Source organism: Mercenaria mercenaria, unplaced genomic scaffold (genome assembly GCF_021730395.1).
Source record: "Mercenaria mercenaria strain notata unplaced genomic scaffold, MADL_Memer_1 contig_1071, whole genome shotgun sequence".
In the NCBI taxonomy this organism is placed as follows: Eukaryota; Metazoa; Mollusca; class Bivalvia; order Venerida; family Veneridae; genus Mercenaria; species Mercenaria mercenaria.
The window spans coordinates 17,374-30,515 of NW_026459042.1; the positions used below are offsets into that span (position 1 = coordinate 17,374).

General features: G+C 37.5%; 1 protein-coding gene across 1 annotated transcript in view; it reads right to left on the bottom strand.

Annotated features, from left to right (window-relative positions):
• Positions 1-748: 748 nt before the first annotated feature.
• Positions 749-13,142, bottom strand: part of LOC128551415 (structural maintenance of chromosomes protein 2-like) — a 36,563-nt gene continuing 24,169 nt past the window's right edge. The window contains exons 21-24 of the mRNA XM_053532266.1: positions 12,904-13,029; positions 9,959-10,110; positions 9,458-9,605; positions 749-2,019 (exon numbers count right to left, since the gene is read on the bottom strand). Coding sequence (XP_053388241.1) covers positions 1,813-2,019; positions 9,458-9,605; positions 9,959-10,110; positions 12,904-13,029 — 633 coding nt within the window. The 3' untranslated portion in view covers positions 749-1,812. The remainder of the gene's footprint in view (positions 2,020-9,457; positions 9,606-9,958; positions 10,111-12,903; positions 13,030-13,142) is intronic.

Below are 13,142 nucleotides of genomic sequence, written 5' to 3' on the forward strand. Positions count from 1 at the left end.
AATTGTTGTCCGAGAAGCAGGAATATTACCCTAAATACTATAATATCTATAGTGTCAATCCAGTATCTGCATTACTTTTTTGGAGATAGTAATTTGCACGCAAAACTTTATCCAGAGGTTCTAAGTTCATGAGGGGACATAATTTTGCAAAATACATGCCAGTTACTGGGCTTGATGCTATCACTAGTTTTATAACCATAAACCCCCAAAGACAAATGATTGTGAAGTTTCAATTCAATACCTGCATTAGTTTTGGAGACAGTAACTTGCACATAAAACTAACCAGGATTTTCTAAGTCCAAAATGGGGCATAATTTGGCCAAAATACATGTCAGAGTTATGGGACTTGACCCAGTCAGGTTGGTAATTGACCTAGAAAAAGCAAAAACAAATTTCGAAGCTATATGCCTTTAAATGACAGCTATATTTACTTGCATGCACATCTTTAACCAGGGTGTGGCACCGGTGCCGTGCCAGTAGAATAGCGCGGACTATTCTTATAGTCGAGCTGAAAACTAGCTTTGAATGCATGTACCCAATATCAATCTTAGCTGAAGTGAAATTAGACAGACTATAGTCCTAAGCAGTCATTTTCAGACACATGAATGTGTATCACGTGTCTTATTTTGAAATGGCTTGTGTGGTACAACAGTTGCACTTTATTTCGTGGCCATTTAGTATCGTGAACTAGATTTAATATTTCAGCTTCAAACCTGGACAATAAACAGAAGAAAGAACCAACAATATGGAGATTTTGACATTTACTTTTAGACACCATTTACTCTAAATATAATACATGACATTCTTATTGCACTGTCATTCATTCTTAAAATCATTTCATGTTACAGAAGTGACGGAATATCAGCTGATGAAAGGTAGCCAGATATAGAAAGAATAGAGAATATAATACAGAGGTGACACATACAAAAATAATATGAAATTGCATAAAACAGAGGTTTTATCAGTTTCTGAACACATTAGGTGGCACACTTTATGTATATTAACACAGATCCCTACTGTATACATCAATTTCATGAGCACTGAATAATACAATAAACATGTATTTTGGGAAGACAGCCTCACTTCAATACATAACCATACAACAAACCAGGTCAGACTGAACATCATTTATTTTACATTTTTCAGGGAGATACTAGAAAGGTATCGGTGAAATAAAACTGTTACCATCACTACACCTGAATGCAAAAGAATATGAATTATAAATAATGGCAGGTATTAGTACTTCAGTGAAGTTATAGATGTTATGGAAGTACCTACACAGACAAACATTTATGCAATGAAAATGAAATCTAGAATTCTCACAGAACTGTTTCACATCTGTTTCTTTATAGAAAGTGTGATGCCATGACGCAATGCATTAGATGATGCGTGGATATAGTTTAATCCAATGAAAAATATATGATATAAAAAGAAACTTTGTTTACTTTACATGCAAGACTGAAATAAATTTCACTCGTGTACACCATATTTTACATTTTCACTGTCTGCGCCAATTCCTGAAAATATTGCAAGTCGTGTTCATTCAGAGCAATATATATATTACAATCTTACACTAAAAGACATAAATATCTATTTCGTTGTTTTCCTAATTAAAATACTAATAAAATACCTGCATGAACTGGTTATGCTACACAAATTTATAAACAGCAGTATCAATGTTCATAATGTTATCCTTATATAATTGTCTTCACTGGTCCCCTTTGTACTTTCAATGCCCGAATAAATAAACCTGCAAATATCATTAAAGTTCATGTAACCATCAGAATACATAGATTGTATGAGTTTTTGTCACTAGGCGACTTCCTCTAATCTTGCTCTCTTGTTCACTCCAGCTTGCTTCTTTTTAGCATTGGCTGCTTGGTTGTTTTCCTTGCCATCATTTGCCTTGTTTGCATGTTGCACATATCTTGTTACTGTTGACACACCATCCACAAATTTGGTTTTGTAGAGAACATTAGCGTTGTTGAACATCCCATCCTTGAGGGATACAACAATGAACTGAAATAAAAACAAGCAAATTCGATGAATTGATATCCCCTGCGGAAAGGGCTTTTGGTGAGGAATGGCAAATATATAACTGGCAAAAAGTTGAGGATGTTACTAAGAAGCAAATAATTTCATTAGTCAAAATCATTTTAACAGAAAATGAATGTTTTTTGGTTTTTTTTTTTTGGGGGGGGGGGGGGGGGGTGACCAGGTGAGGGTACAAAATTTCACATGTTGATTATAAATACTGATGGAAAATTTAAAAAAAAACAATACAAAAAAAAAACAAGAGCTGTCTCCATAGGATGACACATGCCCCCGATGGCACTTTAAATGAATAGTTATGGCCGATGTTCGAGTTTAGGACCTTTGACCTACGGAGCTGGGTCTTGCGCGCGACACGTCGTCTTACTGTGTCACACATTTATGCGTAGTTATTTTAAAATCCATGCATGAATGACAAAGATATGGACCGGACAAGCCCATCAATGCACTATCATGAAAAAAGACCTTTAACATCTAAGTGTGACCTTGACCTTTGAGCTACGGACCTGGGTCTTGCGCATGACACGTCGTCTTACTGTGGTACACATTCATGCCAAGTTATTTGAAAATCCATCCATCGATGACAAAGATATGGACCGGACACGCCCATCAATGCACTATCCCTTAATGTCTAAGTGTGACCTTGACCTTTGAGATACGGACCTGGGTCTTGCGCGCGACACGTCGTCTTACTGTGGTACACATTCATGCCAAGTTATTTGAAAATCCATCCATCGATGACAAAGATATGGACCGGACACGCCCATCAATGCAATAACCTTTAATGTCTAAGTGTGACCTTGACCTTTGAGCTACGGACCTGGGTCTTGCGCGCGACACGTCGTCTTACTGTGGTTCACATTCATGCCAAGTTATTTGAAAATCCATCCATCGATGACAAAGATATGGACCGGACACGAAAATGCGGACAGACCGACGGTTCAAAAACTATATGCCTCCCTTCTGGGGCATAAAAATGGGGGGGGGAGGGGGTGGGGTGATGCATGCTTGGGGTGGTGGGCATGACTGGGTGGAGGAGTGAGGTGGGGGAATGGTACAACTTTGCATGTTGATAAATATTCATGGAAGGTTTGAAAAAAGAAAAGAAAAAGGAATGAAAAATAATCTTTCTTTTTTTTTTTGGGGGGGGGGGGGGGGGGGGGGGGGGGGGGGGGGGGGGGGTGTGACCAAGGCAAGGTGGTGACCAGGTGTGGGTACACAACTTCACATGTTTATAATAAATGTTCATGGAAAAGAATGAAAGACGTTTAATGAAATTCTACCAATTGGTTGGTTTGTTATGTACAAATCTGTAGATTTTTAAACAATTAAAGGGCAATAACTCTAAGGAAAATTAACCAATTAAAAAACAAGAGTGCCAGAATGTCACAATATACGCCCGTCACAGCAAATTTCTTTACTCTAGCACCTGTATTTGCAAATGGAATTTTAATTTTGTGGTTGTTTAGTAATCATTGTAAGTCATTTGTTTTTCTAAGTCCACAAAAAAACTCCTTACCAGGTAGAGATACCTTAAAATACATCTAAAATTTGAAAGTAACATCTATGTTGTACCACAGAAAAGTGGTCTTGTTTTTTCCCTACGGTCAATTATAAAAAAGTTACAATATAAATTATTTATAGTAACAACTAAGGGAAGATAATCTTAAAAAAAAAAAAAAAAAAAAAAAAAATCAAAAAAAAAATTGTAAGCCCACACAAAAATCTTTACCAGGTAGAGATTAGTCAAAATACACCTCATAATTGGATGTAGCATGCATGTTGTACTACAGAAAAGTGGTCTCGATTTTTCCCTACGACTAGTAATGAAAAAGTTACAATATAAGCTATTTATAGTAACAACAAGGGGAAGTAATTCTAAAGAAGGGAACTGCGCATGACACTTCGTCTCATGATGGTGTATAATTGTGCCAAGTTACATCAAAATCCCTCCATGCATGAAGAAGAAATGCTTCGGACAAAGTCATTCTTGTATCTGACCTTTGGCCTCTAAGTGTGACCTTGACCTTGGGACCTGGTTCTTGCGCATGACACTCCGACTCGTGGTGGTGAACATTTGTGCAAAGTTATATCAAAATCCCTATATGCATGAAGAAGATATGCTCCGGACAAAGTTTTCATTCTTGTATCCTTTGACCTCTAAGTGTGACCTTGACCTTAGACCTAGAGACCTGGTTCTTGCGCATGACACTCCGTCTCATGAGGATGAACAATTGTGCCAACTTTCATCAAAATCCCTCCATGCATGAAGAAGATATGCTCCGGACAAAGTCATTCTTGAATTTGACCTTTGACCTCTAAGTGTGACCTTGACCTTAGACCTAGGGACCTGGTTTTTGCGCATGACACTCCGTCTCATGATGGTGAACAACTGTGCCAAGTTTCATCAAAATCCCTTCATGCATGTAGAAGATATGCTCCGGACAAAGTTTTCATTCTTGTATCCTTTGGCCTCTAAGTGTGACCTTGACCTTAGACCTAGGGACCTGGTTCTTGCGCATGACACTCCGTCTCATGATGATGAACAATTGTGCCAACTTTCATCAAAATCCCTCCATGCATGAAGAAGATATGCTCCGGACAGTCATTCTTAAATTTGACCTTTGACCTCTAAGTGTGACCTTGACCTTAGACCTAGGGACCTGGTTTTTGCGCATGACACTCCGTCTCATGATGGTGAACAACTGTGCCAAGTTTCATCAAAATCCCTTCATGCATGTAGAAGATATGCTCCGGACAAAGTCTGTGGACGCCGCCCGCCCGCCCGCCAACCTGCCCACCCTCCCGCCCGCCCGGGGCGTTCCCATAATACGTCCCGTTTTTCAAACGGGCGTATAAAAAAATGACGGGCATCATCGAAGTATGTTGGTTCATATTTATTTCAAGTTTCATGAAATTCTACCAGCCTGTTACTGAGAAATTGCTGCAGACGTGGATTTTCCATTAATTCAAGGGCAATCACTCTAAGGGAAATTGACCAATCAAAAAAAAAAAAAACTTGACGGGCATCATCACAGTATGTTGGTGCATGTTTATTTCAAGTTTTATGAAATTCTACATGATAGTTACTGAGAAATGGCTGCGGACGGACATTTTTCATTAAATCAAGGGCAATAACTCTAAGGAAAATTGACCAATCAAAAAAAAAACTTGACGGGCATCATCGCAGTATGTTGGTTCATGTTTATTTCAAGTTTCATGAAATTCTATCAGCTAGTTACTGAGATATGGCTGCGGACGGACGCACGCATGGACGGACAACGCCATTTCAATACCCCATTCCCGATTTCATCGGCGGGGGATAAAAAAATCAAAATGTTTATTAAACCGCTATTTTATATGATAGCAATTTCATGTGAAAATGCCATTTATATATGGGAATCAAGAGAAGTACCAGTAATTCTGCAATCAAACATTTTTAGAGGCGTCATGAAAGAGAAAGTTGTAGACTTCATGGAATTACGTATGAATTAAGAACGCAAGGGCAGGAAAGAAAACAAGAGCTGTCAGAAGCGACAGTGCACTTGACTATTCTACACTCGATACTGAAACAGGGCATATTTAAGAAAACAAGAGCTATCACTGGAGTGATTAACACCCCTGATGCGACTGATGATGTAGGACAACAGTAAAGTCTGAGTCAAATCCATTTAGTAATAACCGAGATAATATGTGAAAGTGCATATAAACATTTAACTGGATTTCTAAGCATAAAAGGGACATAAGTATAAAACAGACATAATCCATTAAATATCTGCACCACAGTTATAGACCTTGTATCATATAATGTTGGTGAGTGTTATACGTCAACTTTTTTAAGTTAAAAGTCAAATTCATTCAAGTAATTAATAACAGAGATAAAGTGAGAATGTATCAAAACTTAAACCTGAAATTCTAAGTAAAAAGGGGGCATAATTCATAAAATACTGGTGCAACAGTTACAGACCTTGTGTAATATGATGTTGGTGATCATGCAGATCAACTGTTTTAAGTTAAAATCAATAAAAAGAGATAAAATGACACTGCATCAAAACTTTTGACACTGATGCCAGCATAAACTGGATAGCTCTCCAGATATTTAACACTTGAGCTAAAATTGAGGTAGGTCCTGTTCTTAACCGGATCAATTTATTCTCTGTAACTGTTCGAATATTTTGTATCTAAACTTTCAAAATACTATAAAACAAGAAGCTGCGTTCAATAAACGCTTGATGCCCCCAGTGGCATCCTTGTCGATACAAAGCAACCTAAGTCCAAAACGAGGTCAAGGTCAAACTGAGGTCAGGTGATGTCTGAAGATGAGGAATGGTCACAGGTTACATCTGCATTAGTATCAAGTCATTCTAGTAACACATCCTATTACCTGATGTCCACCACGCCGAGGGAGGCGGCTGCCACAGAGGTCAGAAATCAATAACGATGAGTAGTGGTGTTAGTCTTTTGAGCTGTATTTTTTCATTTCGACTTTCCATGAAGATATTCTGGTGCAAGCATACGTGTAAATGCCTTAACATATTATATAATTAATCCTGGTCGCCAACTTTGCGAAATAAAGAAGTATTCAGCAGTTTAAATTGGACGTTTATTAAAATTGATGCGAAAATCATATTCAACGGCCCAATTCGAAGTGTTTACAAAATATTTTGATCGAATTTACCTCACAAGTCAAACGACCAATCATCTGGGGATAATCCTGGCAAGTTTCAAGTCTGTCCGTACGTCTACACCGACGTTATGACCCTCCAAAGGGACCCGGGTATAGTCACGTATGATAAACTTTACCGCAGAGGGCATTTTTAAATGATGCCCATCCCACCGAGGAGTCAAAATATAGGATACCGTTTACGACAGAGGGGAATTTGGTGTAAAAAACGTCTATTTTGGCTGATTGTTTCGCTTTTAAGTCTTGGGAGATCATGGAATTATTTGCAGTATGCATTGTTTATATACTTATGTTTAATAATGGGCGATTTTCAATGGCGAACACCGCTGTAACACAGTGTTAATCAGTCTAGATTGTATTTCTATCTCCGACATTGCATACTATCTGCTACATGTATAGATTGGTTCTGCTGCTGACTGTAAATGTTCATTTTGTAAATTCATTTTTGTTTCAATTTCTTTTATGATGAAATATACAGAAATAATGATATCTTAAGTCCTGATACTTGCGTTCTTGCAGGATTCTGTGTTGAAGTTACGGTTAATATTAGGTATTAAATCGTTTTGCATTTATTTATACAGCTTTCATTTAAATACACATCAGATCATATAGTTAAACACATTTGTCGAGTAGTATATTTAAGCATATATATTTGAAATGCATGAGAATTGTTTAAAAAAAGCTAAGACACGGATTTGCAGCTTACGCTAGAGTGATTGACCATTTAAGTACATGGAACTGGAATAAGATGAAAACATTTGGAATGCTGGATATAGGACAGAAAACATATACCGACGTGATTCCAAATGAAGGTGAAATATTCATTTCTAGTGACCAGCGTGTGGGCATGTATCGAAGTTATAGGGCAAAATATCAAAATTGAATACATCTTTAAAGTTTTCAAGAGAGATCGATCAGAATGAAATCTTCTTTTCAGATAGTAACTCGGTAATAACGGATGGTTTAGTTATTTCCATTGCATTTTGATAGATCTCTCTTGACATGACAATTAATTAAATGGTCAATCACTCCAGTGTTTACTTCAAAATCATTGTTACAGTAATAACACGTGTATGCCTTCATCTTTGGTTCTGAATTGAATACAAAATAAATTGTTTAGAACATTTCTGTAAACGATTAATGAATAACAGCTTTATTTAGAACGATCACTTGACTTATGCCACTGACAACAAATATATTTAAATTTTCTAGCCTACGGATCTTTTATGTAGAACTTGTTACTATCAGTAGCCTCTTAGTATGAAAGCTTGATAATGCAAAACAATTTGATATTTATATTAACCTATATTCAACACTGAATCCAGCAAGAACGCAAGTACCAGGACTTAGGATTTCATTGCTGGCAGCAAATGTCTGTATATTATGATAAAAAAGAAACAAAAATGATTTTACAAAACAAAGACTTTCAGTGGCAAAACAACTCTATACATGTACAGTATCAGATTGTATGCAATGTAGGATATATATATATATATATATATATATATATATATATATACAATCTAGACTGATTGCAAAACGATTTATCATTTAATATAAACCGTAATTCACACTGATTCCAGCAGAACGCAAGTACCGATTACCATCAGGACTTACGATATCATTATTTCTGTATATTTCTGATAAAAGAAATTGAAACAAAATTGAGTTTACAAAACGAAGACTTATAGTAGCAAAACAATGTCGGAGATAGACAGAAGTTCAATCTAGACTGATTACCACCGGGTTACAGCAGTGTTCGCCATTGAAAATCGCCCATTATTAAACACAAGTATAAACAATGCATACTGCAAATAATTCCATGACCTACCAGGTCTCAAAAGCAAAACAAACAGCCAAAATAGACATTTTTACACAAAATTTCCCTCTGTGGTAAACGATATCCTACATTTTGACTCCTCGGCCGAATGGGCATCATTTAAAAATGCCCTCTGCGGTAAAATTTATCATACATGACTGTACCCGGGTCCCTTTGGAGGGTCATAACGTCGGTGTAGATGTACGGACAGACTTGAAACTTGCCAGGATTATCCCCAGATGATTGATCGTTTGACGTGTGAGGTAAACCCGATCAAATTATTTTGTAAACACTTCGAATTGGGCCGTTGAATATGATTTTCGCATCAATTTTAATAAACGTCCAATTTAAACAGCTGCATACTTCTTTATTTCGCAAAGTTGGCGACCAGGATTAATTATATAGTATGTTTAGGCATTTACACATATGCCTGCACCAGAATATCTTCATGGAAAGTCGAAATGAAAAAATACAGCTCAAAAGACTAACACCGCTATTCACCGTTATTGATTTCCTACCTCTGTGGCAGCCGCATCCCTCGGCGTGGTGGACATCAGGTAATAGGGTGTGAGTAAGGGGTATTGATGCTAGACGAAACGGTCCCATTTGGTTAACCTCGTACGGACGGACGAACGAACGGACAGGACAATCACTATATGCCTTCTGCATCAGTAGATGCCTGGGGCATAAAAATAGATTGGGTAAAATTTGGTGTGTGTGCGTGTGTATGTTTTTCTTAAGATTTGTAAAGCAGGACTTCTCAATTTAAAAGATTGTTGAACATTAACTAAAATTATGTCGAAATACCTCACCAATCGGGAATCGCAAACTACAAAATAAACCCTATAAAAATAAAACTACACAATCTACAATATAAGTAAGAAGGAAGAAGAAATTCTTACCTGTGAATGTTTGAAGTGAGATTTGATCATCTGTCCTATATTTTGTGTATGTGAGATATCTAGTGCAGCGTCCACTTCATCCAGGATATAGATAGGTGCTGGCTTAAACAGCAACATGGCCAAAATAAGTGACAACGCAATTAGAGATCTGAAATGTATATAGTGTATTCAACTTGTAAATCAATGATGTACTTCTTACAATAAAACAAACCAATAGCAGTTCTTATTAACTTCTGGCATTTATCTATAAACACTATGATAAAAAGTGACGGAAGATGAAATGATAAAGAGCACTAAATAACATGTTAATTAGGTAGAAAATGAAGATCAGCCCACTGACTGCATGAAGTACTTTTTGGGACATGATATGAAACTGAACAATTTAGTGGCATTTTTTTTCATTTGGAAATGGCAACATTTATCACCTCTCCTCAAATGTTATCCATACTACTACTGGAGAATATCTCCATACTTCACTTCCATTTACCAAACCTATCTTACCTTTGTCCTCCTGATAATTCTGACAGAGAATCTTTCCACACATCACCAAAGCCCACTTTCACCTCCAGTCCATCCAGGACGGTCTGACCCTCTGGAGGGGCAAGCTTGGCTCGAGCACCAGGCAGCAGAGTAGAGTATATACTGCCAAAATCCTGAAAAACCAGAATATGTCTCAGCTAAAAAGTATGCCTATAGGTTTCTAAAATAAACAAGAGGGTCATGATGACCCTGGATCGCTCACCTGAGAAATATGAGCTACATGTTTCAAATGTCAAACTGATGACTTTTAGAATTTTTTTGGAAGATTTTCCGATGTACAATCAAGTAACCTGGGGCGGGCCAATTTTACCCCGGGGGTCATGATTTGAACAAAGTTTGTAGAAGTCTACTAGGCAATGTTACATATCAAATATCTAAGATCTAGGCCTCCTGGTTTATTTTTAGCAAATTTATGAAGTTTTCCCTATGTACAATCAAGTAACCCCTGGGGCTGGGTCAATTTGACCCTGGGGGGGTCAAGATTTGAACAAATTTTGTAGAGGTCCACTAGGCAATGCTACATGTCAAATATCTAAGCTCTAGGCCTTCTGGTTTATTGTTAGAAAATTTTGAAGATTTTTCTATGTACAATCAAGTAACCCCATGGGGCGGGGTCAATTTGACCCCGGGGGTCACTATTTGAACAATTTTGTAGAAGTCTACTAGGCAATGCTACATGTCAAATATCTAAGATCTAGGCCTTCTGGTTTATTTTTAGAAAATTTTTGAAGATTTTCCTATGTAAAATCAAACTAGAGCTATCACTAAAGGTGATGAATGTACCCCCCGCATGCACTGACACAGTACATTGCAATTTGAGCACACAAGATTGCATAATTATGTGGACTGTATGTATATAGACTGTATGTATACAGTATAGTAACAAAAAACAAAGTCCCATAACTATGCAGAATATTTATCTAAAAGAATGTAACATGCACCATGCACAACTAGGGTTGGTACTGATCACTTGTGTGAAGTTTCATTAAATTGTGTGTAAGGGTTTGGTAGATAAGGCACGCACAAGATTGCATATGCAGACTGTATGTACATAGTATGTTAACAAGAAACAAAGTCCCATAACTCTGCAACTACTGTTGTTACTGATCACTTGTGTGAAGTTTCATTAAATTGTGTCAAGGGGATGAGGAGAGATGGTGTGCACAAGATTGTGTCTATGTATATAGTATAGTAACAAAAAAACAAAGTCCCATAACTCTGCAATTTTTTTTTCTGAAAGAACCTAACATGCCCCATGCACAACTACTGTTGTTACTGATCACTTGTGTGAAGTTTCATTAAATTGTGTCAAGGGGATGAGGAGAGATGGTGCGCACAAGATTGTGTCTATGTATATAGTATAGTAACAAAAAAACAAAGTCCCATAACTCTGCAATTTTTTTCTCTAAAAGAACCTAACATGCCCCATGCACAACTACTGTTGGTACTGATCACTTGTGTGAAGTTTCATTAAATTGTGTCAAGGGGATGAGGAGAGATGGTGCGCACAAGATTGTGTCTATGTATATAGTATAGTAACAAAAAAACAAAGTCCCATAACTCTGCAAATTTTTTTTGTAAAAGAACCTAACATGTCCCATGCACAACTACTGTTGGTACTGATCACTTGTGTGAAGTTTCATTAAATTCTGTCAAGGGGATAAGGAGAGATGGTGCGCACAAGATTGCGTCTACGGACAGACAACCTGAAACCAGTATACCCCCCCTTACAACTTTGTTGTCGGGGGATACAGTGACCCCTGGGGCGGGGTCAATTTTGACCCCGGGGGTCATGATTTGAACAAATTTTGTAGAGGTCCACTAGGCAATGCTACATGTCAAATATCTAAGCCTTCTGGTTTATTTTTTTTTAAAAAATTGAAGATTTTCCTATAGAAATCTATGTAAAATCAAGTGACCCCTGGGGCGGGGTCAATTTTGACCCCGGGTCATGATTTGAACAACTTTAGTAGAGGTCCAATAGGCAATGCTACATGTCAAATATCTAAGCTCTAGGGCTTCTGGTTTTTGAGAAGATTTTTTAAGATTTTCCTATGTAAAATCAAGTGACCCCTGGGGCGGGGTCAATTTTGACCCCGGGGTCATGATTTGAACAAAATTGGTAGAGGTCCACTACGCAATGCTTCACACCAAATATCTAGGGCTTCTGGTTTTTGAGAAGAAATTTTTTTAAGTTTTTCCTTTTGGTTGCCATGGCAACCAGAGTTCTGCATGGAATTCAATTCTTTGAAAAAAATTTGTAGAGCTTCACCCAAAGAACATTCCTGTGAAGTTTGGATGAAATTGGCCTAGCGGTTTATGAGGAGTTGTCGTTTAAAGTAAAAGTTTACGGCCGGACGCCGGACGGTGAGTGATCCTAATAGCTCACCCTGAGCCTTTGGCTCTGGTGAGCTAAAAATCAGTAGAAAAAGGGTTTTTTGGGGTACTTTCAATTATCTCTAAATTATCTACATGAAACTGGCAAAAACATTTTGGCTGAATCGGGCCACAGCCAATTCCCCGAAACTTCCAATATGCGGAGCTGTGGCAGTTTTGTAATGCAATCACCAATGCAACCATATCACATAAGATGATCAGTATGTCAAGTGTTACACATTTTAAGTATTATGTGTAAACATTCTGGAAGAGCACTGACAAGTGACCAGTTTTCACTTCTTAACACATATGCTGCATGTATACAAGTGTCCAAGGTTATAAAACTAAGACTGAAGACCAGTTTCAAAACTCTGGCTTCTGATTGGTTGATTTTGAATTAAGTCTGGAAATTAACCAATGACAAAGCTTAGTTCTGAAACTATTCTCCAACCTTCGACCCAGAATATAAATAATTCTCACTCCATCTGTTAAGTTCCTAGTCTGTTTCAGAATGTACAACAGTATCTTACCTTATTCACTTGTTCCCAGGCTTTCTTCAGTGCCTCATTCTTCTTCTGATCCAGTTCAGCAATAACCGCCGAGATCTTGGCCTTGTCATTCAGTACAATCTTACGTTTCTTCATCAGATCTTGGTACTATAAACATACGTGTAAAACTGTTCAACTATGTGTGTTTAACAGTCAACTTGATGATAAAAGCTATAGTACCTCTTTAAACAACGCATCCAAGGAGTAAATATCTCTCTACA